Raw genomic sequence first — 25,359 nt, forward strand, 5'->3', positions numbered from 1 at the left:
GCAAAATATAACATATAACATATGATATATATAACATATAATATATAATATATAATATATAATATATAATATATAATATATAATATATAATATATAATATATCATATATCATATATCATATATCATATATCATATATCATATATCATATATCATATATCATATATCATATATCATATATCATTATATGTATTTATATTTATAATATATATTAGTAGAAATAAATTAACATCCTGTGTAATATTTATTGTGACTCCTTGAGATTGTTGAGTTTCACGTTTCAAAGGGCCCCTCTGTTGTAATATGACACAAAATGAACAACACTAACACGTTGAGATGTTTAAGGTAAAAAAGGTCTGTTTATTTCTGGATTTTGATATTTATAGAATTTTTAAAAGTGACTATGGATTGGAGGATGAAATTGTTATTTTTTAAATTACACTGGTTATACCGGTCTATTAATTTTTCTTTTTTTAGAAAAAAAAATACAAAACAATTATTATTTACATTAAAAGTGCGTGGAAAATTCCATTACAAAAATGTAAATATCAAAAACGCTTAAAGGAACTTTCAAAAACCAGAGTAACACTCCCAAGAGGCGATGGCAGCTGAAAAGGCAGGACCTGGCTGCAATGAAACCACGGGGGCAGCACAAAGAGAAGAGCTGGCATGGTTGTATCAGCCTGAGAACAGCAATTGGCACATCCCTGTGGTGCAGGATGGATATCTGGGATGATGCCCGAGGTTTCACACCCTGGTGTTATCCTGAAGGTGATATCTGCTCTGCCAGTTGACTCCAAACCCAGCCCCTGCCTGCGTTGATTATCCAAACACACTCTCAGGGCATGCCTAGGCTGGGCTCCAGCAGCCTGCAGAGGGAATCAAGGCTTGGGAGAGCTCCTCAGAGCAGGTCCAGATGGCCTGGGGGAGCCGACACCCCTGGCCACAGCCCTCCTGTGGCTGTCCCAGCACAGCTCAACCCCACTCAGAGCAGCACAGAATGGTTTGGGCAGAAGGCACCTCCAAAATCATTCAGTTCCACCGCCTTCCACCAGACCAGGCTGCTCCAAGCACCATCCAAACTGAAATAATTTTCTTTTTTTTTCCCCTGCAATCTAGCTAGAGACCTCCCATCCTTCTTTGTATCTTCTGTCTCATCTCCTCTCTGCCCTGATCAAGCTGCTGCTGGAAGCTAAAAAGGATCCTGACACTTCAGTGATTGCATTTTATCGCTGATTATATTCGCTGTCATCACATTTTACCTCTCCTGTCAGAGCAGCCCAAATGGGCTGTGTTAAAATGATTCCCAACTCGACAGGGACCCAGCCCAAAGACTGCCAGAGTCAGGTTTTAAGCCATACAACCTTATTAGGTGATTCCTTCCCCTTCATCCTCAGGGAAATGTCCCATCTGGCCACTAGAATTGATGAGAATCCCTGTATTAATTTCACCGGGCTCAGATCAGCCCTTTAAATCTACTCATTAGCATCTCGAGTTAGATCTGCTGCGTTATCAGGTTAAATACATTTTTACATCCCTTAACTCCTGCCAGCTCTGCTGAGCTGGTTTACAGAGCAGAGGAGAGCTCTGCCTTTCATTCCAGCTGCTTGATCTTCAACAGCTTCTTAATTACATCCTCATCAGACTCTGCTGGCAGTGACGCAAGAGCCAGCACTAACACAGAACTCGCTCCATTCGGGGCCACTGTCCCATGCTGATCATTTCTGTTGCTCTTAATCAAAGAAAAAGATCCTGGGGCACTTTTGAGGACCACACAGCAGCTCGGGATGCTCTCTGTGCAAAGCCATTTTTCAGGGCGAAATCACTAAATCAAATACCTGGCTGTGTCAGAAAGGATTTGGTCAAGCACGAGGCTGGGGAAGGTGTCCCTGCTCATGGAGTTTGGAACTAAATGATCTCTAAGATCCCTCCCAACCCAAACCATTCTGTGATTCTGTGACTCAGGAAGTTCCTCAAGAGCAGCTTTCTCTGCCCAGCTGCTTGTTTATGTTTCTTGCTTACTTTAAGTTGTTGAAAGTTTACAGTGAAATTCACAGACCAATTAGAGCTGGCTTTTCAGGGCGAATTCTCAGAGAAATCTTTTTAGAGGTTCTTCTTAAACACAAAAGGGGAAACACTTTGGAACAAAACTTGGCTGGGTTTTATAACCACAATGTTGCTAATATCCTGGCTCAAAAACATTAAAGTCCTCTTGGTGCCTTACTCGGGGTGAGTTTCCTTCTCTCCACAGAGCTTAACCAGCGGTTGGGACTGACCCCTCTCTGCACCACAGATGGGACCATCTCCTCTCCTCACCCACGGGGGTCCCACTGGCAGGATCACCCCCTTTCCCCACCCAGAGGGGTCCCAAGAGCAGGATCACTCTTCCCATCAGCTGGGGGTCCCACTAACGGGACCGACCCCTCTCCCCACTCGCCGGGGGTCTCACTACCGGGATCTCCATCTCTCCCGATCTGGCGGGGGTCCCACGGGCAGGAATGGCCCCTCTTTTCACGGTGTGGACATCCCACTGCTGGGATCATCCCTGCTCCCCATCCACGAGCATCCCACTGCCAGGACCATCTCCTCTCTCCATTCACGGAGGTCCCACTGCACGGATCATCCCCTCTCCCCATTCACGGGAGTTTCCCTGCCAGGACCATCCCCTCTCCCCATTCAGGGGGCTCCTACTGCCGGGACCATCCCCTTTCCCCACCCACGGGGGTCCCATTGCTGGTATCATCCTCTCTCCCCATTCACGGGGGTCCCATTGCCGGGACCATCTCCTCTCTCCATCCACGAGCATCCCCCTGCCGGAACCACCCCCTCTCCCCATTTATGGGGGTCCCATTGCCGATATCACCTCCTCTCCCCATTCACGGGGGTCCCCCTGATGTGACCATCTCCTTTCTCCACCCGCGGGGGTCCCACTGCCAGAACCATCCCCTCTCTCCATTCACCATCTTCCTGTTGGGACCATCCCCTCTCCCCATTCACGGAGGTTGCCCTGCCGGGACCATCCCCTCTCCCCATTGACAGGGGTCCCCCTGATGCGATCATCTCCTTTCTCCACCCGCGGGGGTCCCACTGCCAGAACCATCCTGTCTCCCCATTCACGGGGGTCCCACTGCCAGGACCACCCCCTTTCCCCACCCGCGGGGGTCCCACTGCTGGGATCATCTCCTCTCCCCATTCACGGGTGTCCCATTGCCGGGACCATCCCCTCTCCCCATTCACGGGGGTCCCATTGCTGGTATCATCCTCTCCCCATTCACGGGGTCCCATTGCTGGTATCATCCCCTCTCCCCATTCACGGGGTCCCATTGCTGGTATCATCCTCTCCCCACCCACGGGGGTCCCATTGCCGGGACCATCCCCTCTCTCCATCCACCATCCCCCAGGCGGGCCCATCCCCTCTCCCACACGCGGGCCCGGGCCGCGCCCTGCCCGTGGGTGCGGTGCGTTCCCCCTCCCCTCCCGTGCCGAGCCGTGCCGCGCCGAGCCGGGCCCGCCCCCGGCCGGTGCCCCCGCGGAGCCGGGACCGGGCTGGCGGCACCCCCGCCCCCGGGCCGGCGCCGCCCGGGCAGTGCGCAGGCTCGGCTCGGCTCCGCACACCCCATCATGGCGCTGCGGCGGCCGGAGCTGCTCCGGCTCCTGCTCCTGCCCCTGCTCGGTGAGTACCGGCCGGCAGCGCCCGCACCGCCCCGCACCGCCCCGCACCGCCCGCGCTCCGCCAGGCGCTGCCCCCGTGCGCAGCCCGGAGAGGGGAGGGAGGAGGGATGCGGTGCTCCCGTCCGGATCCGAGATACACAGAGGGAGCAGGGATGCGGTGTCCCTGTCCCGGAGGCAGGGAGGGAGGACGGAGACGCTCCCCCCGTCCGGATCCGAGATTCAGAGAAGGAGGAGGGATGCAGTGTCCCTGTCCCGATCGCGGAGTCAGGGAGGGAGGAGGGATGCGCTGCTCCCGTCCCCATCCCGGAGTCAGGGACGGAGGAGGGATGCGCTGCTCCCTGTCCCCATCCCGAAGAGAAAGGAGTAGGAATGCGCCGCCCCGGTTGCGATCCCAGGGAGAGGGGGAGATGCGCTGGCCGGTCGGGATCCGGGGGCAGGGAGGGAGGAGGGATGCGCTGCCCTCGTCCCCATCCTGGAGTGGGAGGAGGAGGAGGAGGAGGGATGCGCTGCCCCGGTTGTGATCCCAGGGAAAAGGGGAGATGCGCTGTCCCTGTCACCATCCCGGGGACGGGCAGGGATGCGCTTCCCCTGCCCTTTCCCCTTTCCCCTGCTCCTGCCCCTGCCTGTCCCCGAGGAAGGGAGGGGAGGGATGCGCTGCCCCTGCCCTTGCCCCTTGCCCCTGCTCCTGCTCCTGCTCCTTCCCCTGCTCCTGCTCCTGCCCCTGCCCCTCTCTCTGTCCCTGCCCCTGCTCCTGCCTGGCCCCGGAGAAGGGAAAGGAGGGGAGGGGAAGGATGCTCCGGGCGCGGGGGGATGCGGGGACAGCGTGGGAGCCGCCGGGATGGGGACGGGCCAGCACACGGGTCCAGCACACGGGTCCAGGGCCAGCCGGCAGCGCGGACGCACACAGCACAGGGGGAAACATCCCAAAACCCAGCTCAGCAAGGAGCGGCTCCAGCGCTGAGGGTGCCAGGAATGTGCAGGCTCGGCAGGCAGGCAGGGAGGACACTGGTGCCTATTCAAGACCAGGCACAGGCGCCTATTGTTCGGGGGGCCCCGCGTGAAATGTTTGCAGTTTTAATTGCAAAAACATTTGCTAATTCCGCTCAGGAATGAATTTGGGCTCATTTGTTGTCTGGCTATTATTAGCTGGGGGATGAGGAGGGGGACAGCAGCCGGTGGGCTCGTGTTGTCCTCCCCCCTCTGCCCAGATGGCAGGAGGAGAGGATGGGGTGGAGTGGGGTTAGGCTGACAACCAGCCTACAGCTGAGTACCAAAATACACGGGGCTGAGCGTGTCACCAGAATGTTTTGGGTCAACATTCAAGGAAGTGAATGGAAATATTTCCAACAGTTTATCTAAGGACAAAAAACACTCCTCCAGTGACTCCAGAGAGCTCGCAGAGTCGCTTCGGGTCTCAAGTAAAGTGAGATTTGGGTACTATTTACCCAATCAGTCAGCGGAGGGGTGTGAAGATGACTCTGACACTCATCCCCAACAAGCAGAGGGTTGTCACGCGCTCCAGGCTCTGGTGTTCACTTGCTTTGCTGTGGTTTGGAGCAGAAGCAGCTTCAGCAGGAGGAATCAGGAGTGCCTGATCCCAGAGCATCACACAGTCTGCCCAGTGCTAGCTCTGGATTCAGCTGCTCCCTTTGATTGGGAAAAACCACAGATTTAACACGACTTTCCCTGGCAGAGGGGCTTCAGGGCAGAAAGATTCCCCATTTCTTTGTTGTGTTGCGTGAGCAGAGCCCAAGTGTCCTGTTGAATCTGGCCTAAAAGATAGGAGGAATGGAAGCAAACTCCAGATATTTCTGTGTTTCTTCAGACAGAGAATAGTTGCTAAAAGCAGCCAAACCCCACTGGTTTCACACCTCTGCCTGAGAGCATTTACCTGGTGAGTGAGCCCAGTGGTGCCAGGCTTTGCTTTCCATTAAATTCAGAGTGCCTCATCCTGTGTTGATTCCCAGTAGTGTTTGAACTTGGGGTCATAAACCTAAGATTGGGCAGAGTGAGGCTGAGAATCAAAAGGGTTCTTCCACCACGCCTGACTTGAGGTGCTGGGGGCACCCCACTAAAACAGGGTTATGCTGTCAGCAGCACATAAAATTAGACATGCACTGAAGCCTGCAGGGCTGGTGCTGGATAGTGGGATGGGAGTGTGACTGGAAGGATGCGTTTGTGCCAACTGATTACTTGGGGGAGAGAAAAGAAAAAGGCATGAAAAGAAGGAGACGAAGCTCCCAAGATGCTGAGATCCTGCTCTGGACTCTGGGGTGCTGCTTTGACTGCGAGTGCTGCGAGCTGGGCTTGCCTCTGCTGTGTGCTGCTGCCAGAACAACCCCTGTTCTTGCTCATGGCCTTAAAACATTGCCTTGGAAGGGGAGCCAGTGAAGCATGGAGCGTTCAGAGCATTCCCAGCTCTAGGCACTGAAAGCCTCTAAAGGTTCTGCACATCAGGGAAATGCCATGGCCACGATTAGAGCAGGGGAAGCTCTGCTGATGGAGAGCGGGGCTGGCTTCAGTTCCACCTCCAGCTCTCTCTCCTTGCCAGCTTCCCCGTGGAAACAAATATTTGGATTTTAGAGGATTTCACGGGCTGGGCTGAGGGCAGAGTTGTGGAGACCCTCTCAAAACTCTCGAGTATTTCCTGTTGAAAATAGAACATGCTGATAGCTTGTAGTCCTTGATGGGGAGAGATGGGCAAGTCTCAGGCACATTTAAGTTTTAAAGCTCATTATATTCAAATCTCCTTTTGATTTAATTCTGAGGGCTTGGTAATAGGTTGGATTTCGCAAAAGGCTTTTTAAAATCTATGGAGTAGAAGTTCTCATTTCCTTTTTTTTTTTTTTTTTTTAATATATGAAGTCCATCTGTCCCAGCCACCAACAACTGTTCTGAGTCAGCTGTCAGTGCCAAAAACCACTCGGTGGAAATGTTGTTAGCTCCCTTGCAGTGATGATAAGTTGCTTGTTGGTATTTTCTGCTGGGAAGTATTTGTAGTATCGCTTTCTTTTCAACAGGCAGTAAAAAACCGGGACAAACGGCTTTGAGAGCCCTGCCAAAATCAGATGCTTAATAACATCTTCCAAAAAATTCCTAGGGAGGGCTTGGTGTTCCTTTTTGGGTAAGCAGGGTCTGGCATGGACACCAAAGAGTGGTTGGATGCACATCTCCTTTACAGCTGTTGACAAAGAAAGTGACACCAGCACATTCCCTCTTGCCCCGAATGCTTCTGAGAATTTCTTGGTTGCTGAAACACGAGGAGATCCAAAGAGTAAAATGTGTTTGCTTTAGCCTGTGGACTGAGATGTTGCTCTGCTTTGTGAGCTTGGGTTCTTTCAGTGTTTATTTTCCCTGTACAAGTTGAATGCTGGGTCTCTTGGCCTGCTGCTGTTGTTTTCCAATTATCCGTCCACACACACGGAGGATTTGCACCAGGGACACGCTTGGAGTTGCCAAAAAATCACCTAAACAAATAAATGAAGCAGAATGAGCTGCTGCATTTAGCTCCACCAACAGGGACAAAAGATGTGCGTGGCCTCCTGCCAGTTTGCCCCTAACTTTAGCCATCCCCAAAGGGCACAGCAACGATCGGCCCCCACTCCCTCCTGCTTCCCCTGCAGCTTGCTTGGATTATTAGTTAAGTTTCTCTTGCAAATTGGGCTGGCTGCTGGCTCATCCTCTGCCGTGAGTGTTTGTGTGTTGAAGCAGAACTGGCCTCCCAGTTGTATATTTAGAGCTAATGCTTCACAGTTGATTGCATCAAGCCCCGATGATCCGGAGAAGGTTCGTGAACTCCTTACGGAGCCAGCCCGAAGTGGTGGGAGGGAGTTAGCAAAGGCAAAGATTTCCACAGGCCAGCAGCATCCCGAGTCCTCAAGAGTCCTTGTCTCACACAACAAGAGCTTGTGTTGCCAACATGCCCCTCAACAAGATAAAACCACTGCTCAGTGCAAAAAAATAATAAAAAAAATAAAAAGCCGGTGGCCTGCTTGGAAACTGCGAAAGGAGATGAGTTCCAGATATAAAATTAATTAGGATAATTACATTCTCAATCTGGCTTCTCCATCGACGGGAATTGGAGCTGCAGCATCTTCTCCTGATTGATAAGGGCTGGTTGCCTTCCCTCAGAGCCCCCAGGGAGAATCATGTTGTTGTGAGACAGCATCAAACCCCAGCTAAGCGCTGAACATCGCTCCTGGGAGGTGGAGGAGTCAGGGCGTGTGCACAAACCCCAGTCCTGGCTGAGTCAGGCATGGCCTCAGAACCAGCTAATGGCTTTAATTGCACTAATGAATGTTCTGGACACGGCCTGAAATTCCCCCCAAAGGGCCTGGATTGCTGCTTGGGTGCAGTTCTGGCAAGAGCTGTGCTTGGGGCAGAGGAAATACCTGCTGGGTCACAGCGCTCCAGCTCCCTGCTGGAAACCAGCGGTTTCACTTTTCAGAAGAATAAATAATAATAGCATAAAAACTGGACCTTTTTTTTGGCTGGAAAGTTCAGGTCTTTGTTTGCTTGTGACCCTTCAGAGCACCAACAGGAATAACCTAAGGGGAGAGGTGTGGTTTGGAGAGTTTCAATTCTTTTTTTTGTGAGGATTTAGCAAAATAAATCTGTGAGGAGCAGGACAGCGAGTTCATGGAGTCCATTCCTTTGGTTTCACCAAAATAAATCTGTGGGGAACAGGACAGTGAGGAGTTCTTGGAGTCCATTCCTTGGGTTTCACCAAAATAAATCTGTGGGGAGCAGGACAGTGAGGAGTTCTTGGAGTCCATTCCTTGGGTTTCACCAAAATAAATCTGTGGGGAACAGGACAGTGAGGAGTTCATGGAGTCCATTCCTTTGGTTTCACCAAAATAAATCTGTGGGGAACAGGACAGTGAGGAGTTCATGGAGTCCACTCTTGGCCTTCACCAAAATTAATCTGTGAGGAACAGGAAGTGAAGAGTTCATGGAGTCCATTCCTTGGGGTTCACCAAAATAAATCTGTGAGGAACAGGACAGTGAGGAGTTCATGGAGTCCATTCCTTGGGGTTCACCAAAATAAATCTGTGAGGAACAGGACAGTGAAAAGTTCATGGAGTCCATGGGTTTCACCAAAATAAATCTGGGGAACAGGACAGTGAGGAGTCCATGGAGTCCATTCTGGGCCTTCACCAAAATAAATCTGTAGGGAACAGGACAGTGAGGAGTTCATGAACTCACCTGTAAAATGCTGTCAGATGAGAGTCCAGCCAACTCTGGGCTGGCATTGGCTAATCAAAGAGAAACTAAGGCACATGCATGTTGTAACCTGACAGCCCACAGGTACTTCAGATAAGCTCGAAAAATTAATGGGAATTGTTCTGTCATGCAAGAATTGCTTGTCAGTATAAATAATCCCAGGTATTGGGCTCTGTGGTGCCCATCATGGGCTGGAGCACAGGGCTTAAAACTCAGTTACAAGGGGAAATGAAGGTTTTTCAGAGCACCAGTGGATGAAATTAAATTGTGTTCAGATAATGCTTAAGGTTTTCTTTCCTTTTTTTTTATTTTTTTTAAGTCATAAATCCCAGGGATTTCAGAGTTAAAGCCAGAACATGCTGGAACCTACTCCCTTCAGCGTACCTGATTATTGCAACACAAATGTGAGATCAGCAGGTTTTTTGAACCCTCTTAATTTGTTTGGGCACAGCTGGCTCATTTGAAGACACTGAGCTTTAAAACTCTATCTTTGGCATGAGGCTGAAAGGCAGCAGTGGACGATGTTCAGCAGTATTTCAAGATTTTTAATCACGCTATTAAAAATATATTTCGGTGGCCTAGGTAAGATTTTCTGCTGAGCTGGAGAAATCCACTGAAATCTAAGGGGATTTTGTTCCTATTACTAGGCTGGGTTTCTAATGCCCGTGACCTCCTCTGAAAATCCCTTGCCTTAATAAACTTTGGGCAATTTCTTATATAAGTGGCCAGCATTTGACAGAGAGGACGTAAATCAGGACACTTTAAGGCTCTGTTTTGAAGGGTGGGAGTAAAATACTCCTAAAATTTCAGATCTGTTGACAGCACCTGACTTCCCTGCTCTGTCCCATTGAGACATCTAATTAAGTTGCCATTTTTGACACTCCTGCCCAGTAAATCTCAAGATGTGCAGCCATGAAGGAGCTGAAGGAGCCCATGAAAATCCCACGCATCCAAAGGAAGCCAGGAGTTGTGTTTCATTAATGACGTGGAATAAGGCTGGCAAGCAAGGTCATGGAGGAGAGCTCTTTTTTACCTTTTAACAGAGCTGTGCACAGCAGTCCTGCTTTTTATTCCCACTGGAAGGGTTCCTGCCACTTTTCATCCCTCCAGGGTGGCTGCGTGCTCTCTCAGACCTGGAGTGGAGGTGGCTGCACAGCAGAGAACTTAATGATTTTGTCTCTAAATGGACAAGGTCTTTCAGCCCCAAAAACCACCCGTGGAGACAGCATTTATTGTTTTGCCAGGATGTTATCCTTGGAAAACAGAGGTTTGATGGATGTTGCTGCTGCTACCTACCTTACAGAACATTTGCTGGGGGCTGACCAAAAAAAAAAAAAAAAAAAGAGAAAGAAATAGCAAAAACTCACTGGAATCTCCCCAAAAGATGAATTCGTGGTGCTCTAAGGCTGCCATAAAGATGAGGAGTGTTTGGGATGATAACTGGCTGTGTGATTGTGGTGCTGGAAGGAGCCCCTGTGTCCACAGCAGCTTTTCCCACGTACCCCAGGGCCCATTAAGGAATTGCTGCCTGCTAATGGACTTCCTCCTGAGGCTCTGGCTGCTGACACTCTCCTGAATGATTTCCTGCAGCTCACACGGCAGGGAAGGTGTTGCAAAGTCCTGCAGCTCTTGCTGCTTCTGTAAAAAAAAGCTTTTATCCCCTCACAGGGAACTTATCAACAGCTATTTTTAATACGCACTTAAATCTTTGCTTTAATCTTTTTCTTCTGTATTGATCTCCAGCAAAAAGCTTGCAGATAAATATTTCTTCGTGCCCACCACGGTGTTTGGAGCTGGTTATTTTTAGAGCCTGGAAAACATCCGCTCTGTGCTAGGGAGGTCCTGGGCATCTTGGAAAGGGAAGTCCCAGCTCTGTGCTCTGGAGCTCTGCTCCAGCCCAGCCTGTGGAGCCCTTGGAAGAAGCTGTTGAGGTGTTTGGGTCCCAGCAGAGTGGAAGGAGTGAGGCACTCCTGTCTCTGTGGTCAGGATAACCCCAAGGTGTGTCAGAGAGTTTCTTTTCCCAGCTTGGCAACTGAAGAAGGAGTCAGGATTCTTCAGGTCTAGTTTTCAAGGTTGTTTAGGCTCTATAATAATATTTTTTTCTTATTTTCTTATCTTGTCTCATTTTTTTCTTATTTTCTCTTATCTATAACATTTTTTCTCTGACCTGTTGAGATCAGTTCAGCAGGTCAGTCCCTGGCATACTGCCCACCCTCAGGGTGGTGTTATCTTTTTATACTAAAAACTGTGTGTACTTTAGTTACGATAATTTTCCCATATCTATCACCTTGTTAGACAGTTTGTCTCTACTCCAAACCAATCCAAAAGTGCCACCATCACCCAGAAGATGGAGGCCAAGAAGAAGGAGAGAGAAGGACAAGGCGTGCCCAAATTCCTCCATCTTGGGACCCCGAGCCCCCATTCTAAAAACCTCTCAAATTCTACTTTTCACCCTGTGACAAACTAACTATCATTCTACTTCAACTTTCATGGCTTGTAAATCCTCATATAAGGTTGGTCATTTTTTTCCAAAAATTTCAAGGTCAAAATCAAAGGCACAGGGGGCTTGGGCTCTGTGCCAGGGTCTGTGAGCCCCCTGGCAGGGTCTCAAGCCAGAGGGATGTCCTGGGTTCCGACACCCCTGGCATGTCCTGGAATGTTCTGGGTTCCAACACCCCTGTCAGTGTCTGCTGGGATGGAGACACGAGCCATGGGACAGGTTGGCTTCACCCGCCACAGATCTCCTTGCTGATCCAGAGGCTCCCACACAGCACAGGAGGTTCTGCTTTCCCTCCTCTTTGTTGTGAGCTGCTCTGCTGAGGTTGCAGGTGGTGGATGTGCATGGGGCTGCTCTGATTTCCCAGCAAGGAGATGCCTTATCTCCTTCAGAGCTGATGGAGATGCCTTTGAACTGGCAGAGTGCCCTGTAATCGCCCACTGAGCCTCCTCAAGCAGAGCTGGCTGTTTCAGTTGGTAAACATCTTCTGGAGTTGGTGTTTTCCCTTCATTCTGGCCAGGTTTCAGCATCCCATAAATCTCAGAGCTTTGCCTGCTGGAGAGTGTCGGAATTCAGTGCATCCCTCTGGGTGTCCAGAATTGCTGGGACCCCACCGGGGGGCTCAGAGACCCTGGCACACAGCCCAGAGCACCTGGGGATTTGATTTTGACCCCTGGAGCAAGTTGCCAGCTTTGTATGAGGACATGAAAGTCACACAGGTTTGAATGGTGTAATAACAAAATGATCACAGGGTGAAAATGTAAATTTTAGGATTTTTGGTATGGGGGTTATGGGGACAAGATGGAGGAATCTGGGCATGTCCAGCCTTTCTTCTTCTTGTTCTCCATTTTCTGCAGTGATGTTGGCACTTTGGGATTGGTCTAGAGTAGAAGTGCACTGTCTAACATAGGTGATGGGTATTGGGAATTAAGTGTAAATATGTTATACGTAGTTTGTAGTATAAAAGGACCAGAGTGCCTGTGGCTGCCCTGCTGAGCAGATCTCGGCTGGGCAGAAAGAAAATTTTATAGATAAGAATTAATAAACAACCTCAAGACCGAAAAGTGAAGAGTCCAGGCTCGTTCTTCAGCTGTGTGAGACGAAGCAGAGACACCCTGCACATCTCGGGGCAGCAATGAACAACCAAAACAAAAGAGAGAGGAGCTTATGCCAGGTACCAGCCCCTCTGTGCTGCCATCAGAAATGCTCTGGTAGGCCTGCCCAGCACTCAGCTGTCCTGTCCCACACAGCAGGGAAAGAGGAGCCCTTTGAAGCCCGTGCTGGGGCTGGCAGCAGCTCCAAGGCACCCCAGCACCCCCTGTCCCACTGCCAACTGCTCCTCCCAGCCAACAGCTGAGCTGCCACAGGGCTGTCATCCTGCGGGGCTGGGGCTTTGCCAGGGGCAGAGGGGTGTCACTGACATATTTTATGAAAAATCCCTTCACCAGGATTCTTCTCCTGGGAAGCTTCAGCTTCTCCATGTTTTGCTCCTCTGGAATGTGATTTGGAGAATTTTTTACCCAGCATGTGAATTGGTTTTAATTAATGGCCAATCACAGCCAGCTGTGTCAGACTCTCTGAGTCTGGCACGAGTTTTTATTACCATTCTTGTCTGGCCTTCTGATATCTCTTTCTCTTCCTTTAGTATAGTTTTAGTATATAATTTTAATAGAGTATGATATGACATAATGTAATATAATATAATGTAATATAATATGATGTAATATAATATAATATATAATATATAATATATAATATAATATAATATAATATAATATAATATAATATAATATAATATAATATAATATAATATAATATAATATAATATAATATAATATAATATAATATAATATAATATAATATAATATAATATATAACAGAACATAACATAACAATAAATCAGCCTTCGAGAACTTGGAGTCAATTCTCATCTCCCACCTCGTCCTGGGGACCCTCACAACACCCCAACAATTAATAACCACAGTTATTGTCCCTGAGTGAGTGACACCCCAGCAGAGGGGACTGCAGATTCCAGTTTATCCCTGAATATGTGAGGATTTGGGGGCTTTGGGGGCTCTTTGCCCACGTCCCAAGGTGTGCCCATCGCCCACCAGCATCCCGCTGCTGCTCCACAATGGGGATTGTTCTCCCGCTGTTATGCTGCAGGCTCCTTGATCCTCCTCTCTCTGCAAATATTTGGAACAGATCCTTTTTGGCTGTTTTGACAGTTTGACTCAGCTATTAAATGACAAAAGCGAGCTGGAGCCAGGTTCGCTGTGGTTACAAGCAGCTCTGCAAAGGGGGGAGCTGAGGGTCAAATTCAGACACGGGGCTGTGTGGGAGAGGTCCTGGCCTTGTGAAGCAGGGCTGGATGCAGCCTGCAAGGGCATCCCTAACCTTTGCTGGCCATGACACTGCACAGTCCCGAGGAGAGCCTGGTTTTGGAGTGACAAACGTGCCACAATTCTGGCTGCTTCCAAATTTCCCAAGAGCTTTTCAATTCCTGGCTCATCCTCGGTCACTTCTGAGGCACACGTGTGGTGAGTCTCACATCTGTCACTCAGCCCCACGTCCTGGACATGAGGCAAAGACTCCCTTGGCTATCAAGGCTTCTTTTTTTCCTCCCTCTGGAGTTTCCTCATGGTATCATGAGGAATTGTCACCCAGCTCCATGTCCTGGACATGAGGCAAAGACTCCCTTGGCTATCAGAGCTTCTCTCTTTCTTCCCAAGTTCCCTCATGATATTGAGAAGCAGTAGCTCCTTCAAAGACATGCAAGGAAGCCCATTTGCAGAATTTACAGCTGCTTCCCCAGGCTTGAGTGTCCTGCTCTTTAAGAGCAAGCTTTTAAACATGTTCTTAAGTGGGAAGATAAGTGGTGTTGGATCCTTTCATCTTCTGGCTCTGGGCAGGCTGGAGATAACTGATAAGGGGATGACAGCAAGGAAGATGCATAGGCACCTTTGGATTTAATTCCTACTTTGCAAGGCAGTTTTAAAGCACATCTAGGGTGGGAACAGAGGCTGGTAAAATAAAGCTGGGCCTTCCCTTCTCAGCATATGTCTTTCTGAGGCAGATTCTCTATGTGTGCCAGCAGACTGAGCTGGGTTCTCCGTATCTGAGCCCTCCTTCTGCTGCTGACATTCGAGGCACTTGGCTCGGGCTGTCTCTAGACACTGTTTCGGCTGGTGATTTCATTTGCACATTTTTTAATTTTTTTTTTTTGCAGCAGTCCTTTGCACATTTGGGCCGTGCTTTAAACAGCGCTGCACGTGATGGGCTGAGCTGCATTCCTGTGCCAGGGGCTGGGACAGCACCCCCAGAACAATGTGGGGGCACTTCTGAGCAGACGCTGCATTCCTGTGCCAGGGGCACCCCCAGCCCGCTGTGGGGACAGACCCCTCCTGAACAGAGCCTGCATTCAGCTCCAGAATTCCTGCCTTAGCCCCTGTCTGCTGGCTGGAACAGGTGGCAAGCACATGCCTGTGGGGGTCTGTGCTGGGGGTGGTCTTCAGGGTCAGCTGTGTCACAGAATCACAGAATAATGAGGTTGGAAGAGACTTCTGAGATCATTGAGTCCAACCTATATCCTAGCACCTCAACTATAGCACCCAGTGCCATGTGCAGTCTTTTTTTAAACACATCCAGAGATGGTGAATCCACCACCTCCCTGGGAAGAGCATTCCAGTGCTTTATTATTCTTTCAGTGAAAAATTTCTTCCTAATATCCAACCTATCCCTTCCCTGCCATAGCTTTAGACTGTGTCCTCTGGTTCTGTCAGAGACCAGCCCCACCTGTCTGCAGCCTCCCTTCAGGAGCATGCAGCCCACATTCCTGCTACACCCCCCTGCCTCACCTTCTGGCCCAGCTGGCCCTGGGCCACCCAGCCCAGAGGTTCTGGCCACGTCCACGTGCTGCTTGTGCAGAACAAACCACTTGAAAGTGTCTATGGGCTGAGCCTGCCCCAGCCTGCTGCCTGCTCTTCTGAGGGAACGGGGCAAAAGCAGCTGGGGCAGAATGTGTCAGATGCTCCCCAGCACCTCAGGGCACACACTGTGTGTCCCATGTCCTGTTCTCAAAGGTCAGAAACGTTAAAAATGATAAAATATTTGTGTGTATGATAAAGTGCTAAGACTGTTACTAGATATGGTAATGCTAAACGGAACATATATGTGAGACCCAAACAGTTAAACTCATTGGATAGCAGTTTCTCAGAATGAACAGTCTGTTATTTCTATCTTCAACTCCTTACTGCTACTGCACAGAATGAATATTACCATAGAATAATAGAATTGTTGGGGTTGGAAGGGACCTTAAATTCACCTAATTTCACCCCCCGTGTCACTGGCAGGGACACCTTCCACTAGACCCATTCAAGCTGGCCTTGAACACTTCCAGGAATGGGTCACCCCCAATGTGTCCCAGTGTCTCACAACCCTCCTGGCAAGGAATTTCTTCCCCATATCCAAAGGAAACATATACTCTGCAGGTTTTAAAGCCATCCACACTTTTCCTGTCACTCCATGCCCTTGTGTAGCTCATCTGCCTCCTTCTGGCAGGTTGTCTTCAGATACTGGAGGGCTGCTCCAACAATTTGCCCGGAGTCTGCTCTTGTGTGCAGCTCCAGAGGGGCTCCACAGCACATGGCACAGGCTCTGCCATGCCAGGCCTAGAACAGAGGTGAAAGTGGAGCTGTTTGAGCCAGGGAGTTCCTCGGCAGGGCTTTGGCACAGTTTGCAGGTGAGTACAATACAGAGGAGGCAGTGCCTCGTGCCCTGGGAAGCCCAGATCCAGGTGCTGCTGTTGATTTTCCTGTTGTGTTATCTGTATGCCAAGTCTCTCCAGATGATTCCACCAACCTTCCCACAGCAAGCCCCGTGTCCCTTCCCCTCAGGCTCTCTCTGGGGAGCTGCTGCAGCTGGGCAGGGCTGGCTCTGCCACCTTGGACCTGCATGGCAGCCCCAAGAGTGAGCAGCAACCTCTGGGATCAGCCCCCAGTGCCTCTGCACCTTGCTGTTACTCAGCACTTTTCCCTGACAGGGAATTAAGTAGGATTTCTAGGTCATTGTGGGGCTGTCAGGAGGAATCGTCTCCTGCAGACCTCATTATCAAGGCTCTTTCTGCAATGCCAGACTTCAGAACAATTGCAGCCTGCTTCCCTAAACACTGACTAATGAGACAGAGCTGTTAGCAGCAGTTTGCTAAATAAAGGCTGTTTCTGCCTGAGACGGAATGAAGCCAGACTTTAAGGGATTTTCTTAGCTGTCTCTCGCACAGGAGGGATTTCAAAGGACCCTGATTAAAATAATGAGGTGGATGCTGCTCTCGTGGTGGCTGCGTGGGGTCAGTGCTCGATGCCAGCACCAGGTGCTTCCCCGCAGCAGGGACTTGAACTTGTGCTCAGGAAACCTGAAATTCTCAAGAACTGAGAAGTGAATTCTGAATTGCTCAAGAAACCTGAAATTCTCTCCTTGGTTTCAGGGTATCCCGAGCCTCTCCCTGACCTGGGTGCCTTTGTCCTGAGCTGGGTGCTGACCTCCCTCTCCTTGGGTGTCACAGGGAGATATGCTGTGATCCCCAGCTTGCAGCCAAGCTTGCCCAGCATTCACACACATGGAAAGGCAGCTGAGCAGAAGGGACAAGTGTGACAAGTGTGACAAGTGTGTGGCAGCTTTGGAGAGGAGCTGGGGGGTTGCAGCCTGCCCAGAGGAGACAGGTGAGATCTCAGCTTGTGTCTGGGCACTGAGCAGAAGGGATGCAGCCCCAGCTGGGTAGGGTAAAGCCAGGTGGCTTCTGTTGATGTGCCTGTAATGAGATTTTTCATCCTCCCTCTCTTGCTGTTGTCAGAAGGGGCTGGATTAAAGATAAACTCTGGAGCTTGATGAGATGAGTCCTTGCCTCTGGCTGGAGCAGGCACAGCAGGGCTGGGGAGAATGGCCAGTTTTGTTTGAAGAGGTGCTTTGATGTGGCAGTGGCAGTCCGTGGAAGGTAAATGGTGTCTAGACAGGTTTTTCTCACTCTCTGTTGTTATCTCTGAAGCAGCAGGAATGGTGCCAAGCAGGCTGAATGGCTCCAGAGGCAGAGCTGGTTCTAGAAAGATGGAAGATGGTTTTTCAGGAGAATCCAGGACAGTTCTCACCAGACCCTGGCTGAACCTCTTGCAAGTGGAACCTGAATCAGATAGATGCTCCTCAGAGTGAGCAAGAGAAGTGCAGGAGGTGGCCAGTGTGTCTGCAGTGAGCTGGCAGGGCAGAGAGGTCCAGGAGAGCTCTGTGACCGGTGCTGTGGCTGGCAGGTTGGGGATGCAGGGTGATGCAGTCCATTTTAGCAGCAGCACAGTGCTGAGAGAAGGCTCCTTGGCCTGCCTAGCTGCCCTGTGCTGCCCCAGCCCTCCCCTGCCCTGCCCGGCCAAGGCCACCGAGGCGCTGATGTGAGACCAGCTGCAGCCCCAGCGTGCGGCTCCTCTGCAAACAGAGGTGGTCACCTCCTCCTCCAGCTCCAGTGGCAATTGCTGTGACCTGAGCCAGGCCTCCTCACTCGTGCAGAAGGGCTCTGACCTTTGGGACCATTGGTAGCATCTCCTGCAGCCAGTGCAGAGTGCAATCTCTGGAGGCTGCACTTCAGTCAGTTTTAAGCTGCAAGGCTTGAGAGGAAACAGTGACTGACGTATTAAACTTTATACCTTACAGAAGGTCAGACTTAGTCCACAGGCCTTCAGCTGTGATGTGGGAGCAAGTTTAGTTTCCAATTCACTGCTAGTTGCCAAAACAAAATATACCCATAATGTTTCTATCACAACCCTTACTGAAATTCAGGCTTTGATGCAATTGAACTCTGAAGAAATTTCACCCTGCTTGTACTGTGGCTTACCTCGCTATTAAAGGTAACTTTATTTTCTTATTGATGATTCCTGTTACTGCTCCCAGCCCATGGTCCTTGATACACCACTGCAGTATCTAAACATGGTTAGTTTTGCCTCCTGCCTGTAAGAGAGGGGAGCCCCTTTCACCCCACAGCTTGGGAAATGGAGACACAAACCAGCTGCATTCAAAGTCGGTTGGGCATGCCCCGTCCCTGGATGCCCCGTCCCTGGAATTGCTCAAGGCCAGGTTGGATGGGGGTCTTTGAACAGCCTAGTCTGGTGAAAGGTGTCCCTGACCGTGGCAGGAGACTTGGAACTAGAGAATCCTTAAGGTCTGGGTGCCCAGTGACCATTGATTGCAGTGGTGGTCTGGGGCTGAGGCTGGGATCAGGACAGGCCTGTGGCTGGCTGGCAGGAGCTGCTCTCAGCACTGTCTCTGATATGCCATCTCCCCAGGCTGCTGGGGAGGGGAAGTGGAGGCTGGATTCAAATGCCTATTGTCTGTCCTTCAGCTGGGAGCAGAGCCAGCAGAGAGAGAGAGGTGCTGGCAGCATCTGATGCCGGGGCAGATGCGAGGGGAAGCACACTCATCCGTGAAACGCTGGCACTGCGATTTCACAGGAGCATCAGAGGTTAAGTGCCGTGTGCTGGAATGTGTACATGAAGGTCAGGAGAGAAATCCAGAGCTCCTGGGATTCCTGCAGGGCTGGGGGAAGCTTTTGCAGGCAGTTCTTGCCACAGGGACGAGGCCCTGTGCAGCATCTGTGTGCTCTGTGGGCTCCTGTTGTTCCAGCATGGCCATGAGGAGGGCAGAGCCACTGTGCCAGGCTTGGTGTCACCTGGGGAGCCTCAGAGCAGCACAGGTGAGCTCAGCCTGGCTCCCCTGCCCTGCAGCTGCCAGGTTCTGTGAGCTGAGCACTCCCCAGCCTTGCCTGTCCTCTCAGGCTCAAGCACAGGTTTTGAGCAGAGCTGGAAACTTGGCACCGAGGCAGGAGCAGCCAAGAGCCCAGCTTGCTGCTCTGTGTCAGGGCTGGCTGCTGTGCTGCTGTGGGGAGTGCAAATGTGTTCCCAATCTGTTTGCTTCGCTGACACGGCTCCAAGACACACAGGGAGCAGACACACTGACCAAGAAGGGGCCATTGTTACAGGGACCTTCCTGACTTCATCCCCAGCATCCACAGAGCTCAATCCTCCCGGCTCCCCCAGCCTGAGCTGCCCATTAGCACACACACAAGGCAGGGGTTTGCTCCTGCTTTACTCAATTTGTCCATCCGTGTGCCCTGATCTGGCCCTTTGATTTCCGTGCTAATCTCTGGCAGGCAGGTATTAATTCAAGCTGCAGATAAAAGCAGTTCCCAGCGTTGCCTCCCTGAGAAGCAGCCCAGACACCCAGTGACACATTGCTAATTGCAGCCAGGCAGACAGATAGCAGTGCTGGAGGCTGAGCAGCCAGGGGCTGATGGGCTGATGGACAGCTTGGGGTGTTGGCCAAGGAAGAATGGAGGCCCCAAGAAAAGCAGAGAAGAGGAAGGGAGTTACCTCATTTGTTTTTAGCAGGGTTGTCCTCTGAGAGGTATTTCCTTAAGCTTCATACAGTCCGAATTTAGTTGCAACTTTTATGAACAATAAAAGCTTCCACGGTTTCCCTCGGAGGAACTGGAGTGAATCCAAATAGATTTCAGCCCTGAGAAGCAGATCCTGTTATTAATGTCAGCCTAATCATTTCTTCCCATCTCCTTCCCACCTTTCTTGCCATTCATGCTGCTAAAGCCTCCAGGCAAGTTACCAAGTCCAGTCCACCCCTTTTAGACTGTTTCTACCTTTGGAGCCTCCCTTGGCTTTTTGAGAGCATTTAAAATACCTGCCCCAGGCTGGGGCAGGCACTGTCCCATGCCCCAGGAGGGAGCTGGCAGTGTGACACCGAAGCCCAGCGGTGGCAGGGCAGTGGCACAGAGCTGAGATGAGCTAGGGGCCAGCACGTGCTGCTGTGCCCGTGTCTCCCTGGGAAAAGGGCCCCAGACCAGAGCTCCGCTGGGAGCACTCGGCTGAGAAAATTCTCTGCTAAAAATAGCAGCAGATGATGTTTGAGGAGGAAAACAAGGCAGGGTCTGGGAGAAGTTGGTTCCCAGATATGTGGCTAATTCAACTCCCCCAGGACAAGTAATCTTTTAACCCCTCTGTGCCAAGGCCTTGCTCAGGAATCCAGGCTGGGCCGAGCCAGGATGGGTTTTGTCCTCTTTGCTCTGACACAGCATTACTCCCTTCCCTCTCCCCCTGCTCATTTATGCTGGCATCTTCCTAATAGCTCTGTGTGTCACGCTTTTCATCTTTATCTGTCTGCGACTTCACTTGGGCTCCCTTTAATTCCCCGGTGCGCTTCCTAAGAAAATAATCTCCCCTGAAGCCTGCGGCGCTTCTCCCCGCGCAGGTTGGCAGCCTGTGCTTGCTCAGGCTGATGTTAACAAGGCAAGTCTTTTCAGATCTGCTCCTGTGATCCAGGGCTGCCCCTAAAATCACATCTCTGGGCTTGCCGAGTGCCTTTCCCCCCTGGTGGGGCTGCGTCCTTTGTTCTGACGGATTCTCTGCAAAGCTTCAAAGCTGCCTGGCGGAGGCCGGCCCCAGCTCTGCCGCCTGGAATGACGGCACAGGGATCTCTGTGAGCTCTTGGTGTGCTCACAGGCAGCTGGGGATGTTCCCTGGGTGCCTGCAGCAGGCTCCTGCAGCGTTTATTTGTGCGTGTTTCGTGCTGCGTTAGCGAGACAATCGCAGTTTGTACCCGGGGCTGGAATTACACTCACGCGGGGAAAGGAAAAAAAAAGGCAGAAATTACACTGTAAAATTGGAGGAAATGTTCTTAAAATGAGAGCTGCTTTCAGTCTTGTCATAAATGATTTCTCTGTGTGCTTGCTCACGCCCTCTCCTGTTCCCTTCCCCAGCCTACTCCCGGCTCTCTCCCCAACTCCCATTTTCCACAGGAAGATGACATGGTTGGTCTTCAATAAGCAGAACCTCGGATCCGTGTTTTGCTGGTCAAGCTTTAGGCTGGAGGAGAAGGGAGGATCAGGAGATTAGAGTCACAGACAGAGGAAGAGAGGATTATAGGCTAAACCCCTGCAAGTCTCTGTATTGATGGCTGGGACACAGCCAGACACTAAGGAGCACTGCAAAGCCCGGTGCTGATAGCATATCCGCTTATATCCTGTCTTTGCATTGCAGGCAGCTCCTGAGATGTGTGTCCTCATCAAAAGGCAGGGTCAGGCAGGTAGCAAAGCATCCCAGCTCCCAGGGAAGTCAGATACCTGCTGAGATCAAGTCTGTGCCTCGGCTGGCGCTCAGCCTGGAAAACGTCACCGTGGCTTCTGAGATCCTCAACAATCCTTGAGTCAAATTCCCACACGAGCCAAAAATAAAGGAACTTGCCCCTTTTCCCGTTGCAGTTCATTCCCTCTCCCTGACACCGGCCGTAGATCCCTGTCACATCTCAGTGACCCCACTCTGCCCTGGATTTCAGCCCTCAGCATCTGTCAGGAGAGTTCTGCTGGGAGGAAGGGAGAGGACAGCAGGAACACCATTGCCCCTGGCTTTTGTGGTACTTATCTGCTGGTTGCCTCCCACTTTGCACTAATTTGGTACCAGCATCTGCCACTTTGGGGAGGAAGGGGACTTGCTGAAGTGAGAAATAACGTAGGATGTGCCTGCATGGCAGCTCCTAGGGCTGGCTGAGGAAACAATGGAAGGCAAGTGGGAATAGGCAGGAAGGGTTGGTTTCAAATCTGCCCTCTGCAAAAGTTCCCACTGCTCTCCAGTGCTCACCATCCATGTTCCTGGGATTTGCTGCTGCAAGGCATTCTCATCTGGTAAACAGGTCACAGAGAGGCACATCCACTGCTGCCTGAGATAGCGTGTGCCTTTGCTCTTCCTGGGATTTCCATTCCTCGTTTTCTTCCTCCAGTGAACTGGAACTGTACATCCTCACTGAGCGCAGGGCACGCTGAATGTGGAGGGACTGAGGCTCAGCAGAGGAATGTACAGCACTTGGGTGGATGGAAATGATGAGGGGAAACTGCACAGGAGACCCTCAGCTTCCTCAGGGTGCCAGGGGCCTGGCCAGCTGCATCCCTGGGGTTTTCATGCCCTAAACAGAGATGGGGATGAGCTGCCCTCCTGGGATCCCTTCATCCCCATGTTGGCTATGAGCCAGCCCAATTTGAAGGTGTAATTAGGCTGCCCATTTGTTAATGAAAATGGCAAGACCAGCACTGAGCACATCCTGGCTGGTTCAGTGCATTCCTGGTCGAGTGATCAGGGATTTCTCCTCGGTTGTTTTGCCAAAACCTTGATGCAGCTGTAAGGAGAAGCTCTCCTGCCTCAGAACCACACAGCAAGGCCACCTGCCCCTGTTTTTCCCTCCTGGAGACTCAGCCTAACACTGGAAGCCCAAAGCATCTCTGAGGGGTTGGCCCCAGAGGCCACCAGCAAGGCAAAGAAATGGTCTGGGCAGGACTTAATCCCCTGGCAGAAGCTCCATGCCCTGTTCCCTGTTGCCCACGCAAGGGAAATAGGACTTTCAGTTCAGCCTCAGGTTTGTTGGAAAGGGAGAAGCAATTCAGGAATGCAGGGAATGTTGGTAACAGCTTTTCCGTTCGTATTTCCTTCTGTTCCCTCTCCACTACTCTTCATCCCTGATTTTGAGGGGCAAATTCCAACTCTTTCCATCCCCTCTCTGAGCTGAAGTTGGCCTGAAGTATATTCCAGAAAGAGATGCAATCTGACATGCTGGAAGCTCCCGAGCCCTTGCTGCTCCCATCCTAATCTCTTTAAGTATTGGGTATTAGTCATGCACACAAATATTGCACGTACAGGCAGTCCTCTCCAGGAGAGGAGCCAGAGCCCAGGGGATGAGCTTGGGAAAACAGGAGAGCTAGGCCCAGATTAAGATGTTGGGCAAGGTTTATACAGCCCCATCTGCAGGGGATTAAATGGAGTATAAATGTGCATCTCCTCCTTGCTGGCAGCAGAGTGAGGGTCCCTTTGTGGGGCTGGTGCCTGTTGGGACAGAGGAAACCCCATTTCAATAAAATGGGGTCATTTCTGTGGAGGTGCTGATCTGCAGGACCTTAACACACCATCTCTGCCCACGCTGCAATGCCACAGCAAGCAAAGGTTGCGAAACCCTGAGCTGCAGGAGCCCTGATCAGATGGTGCTTTGAGACAGCCTGTCTGCAGCTGCAGCCCAGAGTGATGAAACCAGGCTGGGGGAAACCATCAGAGAGCTCTGTGTGGTCTTACCAGGCAACACCTCTGCTTCCCTGCCTGCCTGGGAGACAGGAGGAGTTTTGGCTGCAGAAAAAGCTGCTTTGCAGAGAGGCTTTTGACCTAAGAGGGTTCCAAATCTCCTTGGGAGCAACCTGTTCCACTCCTCAGGGTGGGTGTGCTTTGCTGTCTGGTTAGGAGGTGGAACAGCAAATCCTCCTGTCCAAAAGGAAAAACAAAAAAAAAAGGAAACTGAAACAAAGAAGAAAAGAAGGAGGAGGAAAGAAAAAACTAGAAAAGAAAAAGGAAAGTAAGAGAAAAGCCTGTGTACATGGCCTGGGTGCTAATGAGCCCTCTCTGCAGCAAATGCAGTCAGGTCTTTAAGGTCCCAGTTTAAGTCAGGAAATTTAAATCAGGAGCTTTAAACAGGTTAAGATTTCGTTCCAGAACTGCACGTACCCTGTTTGAAGTCAGGCATCTCCTCACCTTCTGTACTGCTGAGGAGGAAGAAAGTGAATTAAGGGCAAAATCCCAAGTTCTTACACCTCCAGAACGAATGCAAACACCCCGCGGTGTTCCACCGAGCTCCATCCTGTGGGGTCCTGCTGCTGCTGGGACCACCAGAGACCCCTCACCACCAGGAGAGTGCCACCAGTGAGAGGAGGACAGCAAAGCCCAGAGCCCCGTGGGTGCCAAGGCTGCTCTGCAAGGCTGCATTTCCCTCCTCTGGGTTAATTCTGCCTGGTGCTCCCTGCCCATCTCTGCCGGGAGGTGTCTGTCGGGGAGCTGGCACCCTTTTAGCTGAGCAGTAAAAGCCATGCATGTTAAAATAAGGCATGCTGCTTGATGATAGCTGGTAAAAATAAAGCCTCACTCGCACAAGCAGCTATAACAGCACAGAGGATTTACGACTGAGTGGGTTTTTTCCAGGGTGGGCTGGCCACAGTCTGGTGATGGCCTTTTTATAACTGTTATCAGCTCCCACACAGACCAGGTCCATCTGTTACTTAATTTGAATGGAGACACTCCTAAGCTTTTGTTCACTAATCTCTGGCTGCACATTGACATTGTTCTCCAGCAGGGCAGCCCACCCCGGAGTCAAGGCTGAGCTCGGGGAGGTGCCATGGAAAAATGGAATTAAAAAAGGCACATGGCTGGCTCGGGTCACTGGGCAAACACGGCCCATCACCTGCCTGCTCCCTCCTATCAGCCCCCAGGGCTTTCAGCCTGACGCTGAGGAGCCAGAGCAAACGCAGCACCAGCTCCCTGGGGTGAAGAGAATGAGTGGAAGTTAAGACTGAGTGCTACAAAACATTTATTCACGCTTTACAAATCCAGTCTTTATCTGTCACAAGTACGTTTGCTGTTCCTGAAGTGACATTTGGACAAAGAAAGCCCCAAAAAACTTCACCAAACAGTGCCTAAGGCACTGTGGTGTCTGATTGCTGTGCCACGCTGCGTTGTCTGTCCTGCACCACCTGGCACCAGTCTGATTGTGGAATTGCAACGGGACGCGCTGGGAATAGAGAAGAGGGGGGATAAAGAGCCTGCAGCACTGGGAGACAAAAGGATGGATGTTTCCAGGCAGATGGGCAGAGGCTCCTGAAAGGGCTTGTGGTGATTTCCTCAAAATAAGCTGAGGGCAGGAATGCAGCCTCCCCTCTCCTTGTTTTACCCAGTCCAGCTCTGCGTGGCTCCCTCTGCTCTTCCTTTGGAGGTTTCCCACCCATTTCCCAGACAGCTTCCTCCCTGCTGTACATCCACCCCTGAGAGGCAGGGCCAGCCCTGGGCCAGCCTGGCTGCCATGCCCAGCTCCCCTGGATGGATGGATGGATGGATGGATGGATGGATGG

General features: G+C 51.0%; 1 protein-coding gene across 1 annotated transcript in view; it reads left to right on the plus strand.

The window, feature by feature from the left end:
- Positions 1-3,611: 3,611 nt before the first annotated feature.
- Positions 3,612-25,359, plus strand: part of JAM3 (junctional adhesion molecule 3) — a 35,798-nt gene continuing 14,050 nt past the window's right edge. The window contains exon 1 of the mRNA XM_058041191.1: positions 3,612-3,671. Within this exon, the coding sequence (XP_057897174.1) occupies positions 3,620-3,671 (52 nt within the window). The 5' untranslated portion in view covers positions 3,612-3,619. The remainder of the gene's footprint in view (positions 3,672-25,359) is intronic.

This window comes from Melospiza georgiana, chromosome 27 (assembly GCF_028018845.1).
Source record: "Melospiza georgiana isolate bMelGeo1 chromosome 27, bMelGeo1.pri, whole genome shotgun sequence".
Taxonomy (NCBI): Eukaryota; Metazoa; Chordata; class Aves; order Passeriformes; family Passerellidae; genus Melospiza; species Melospiza georgiana.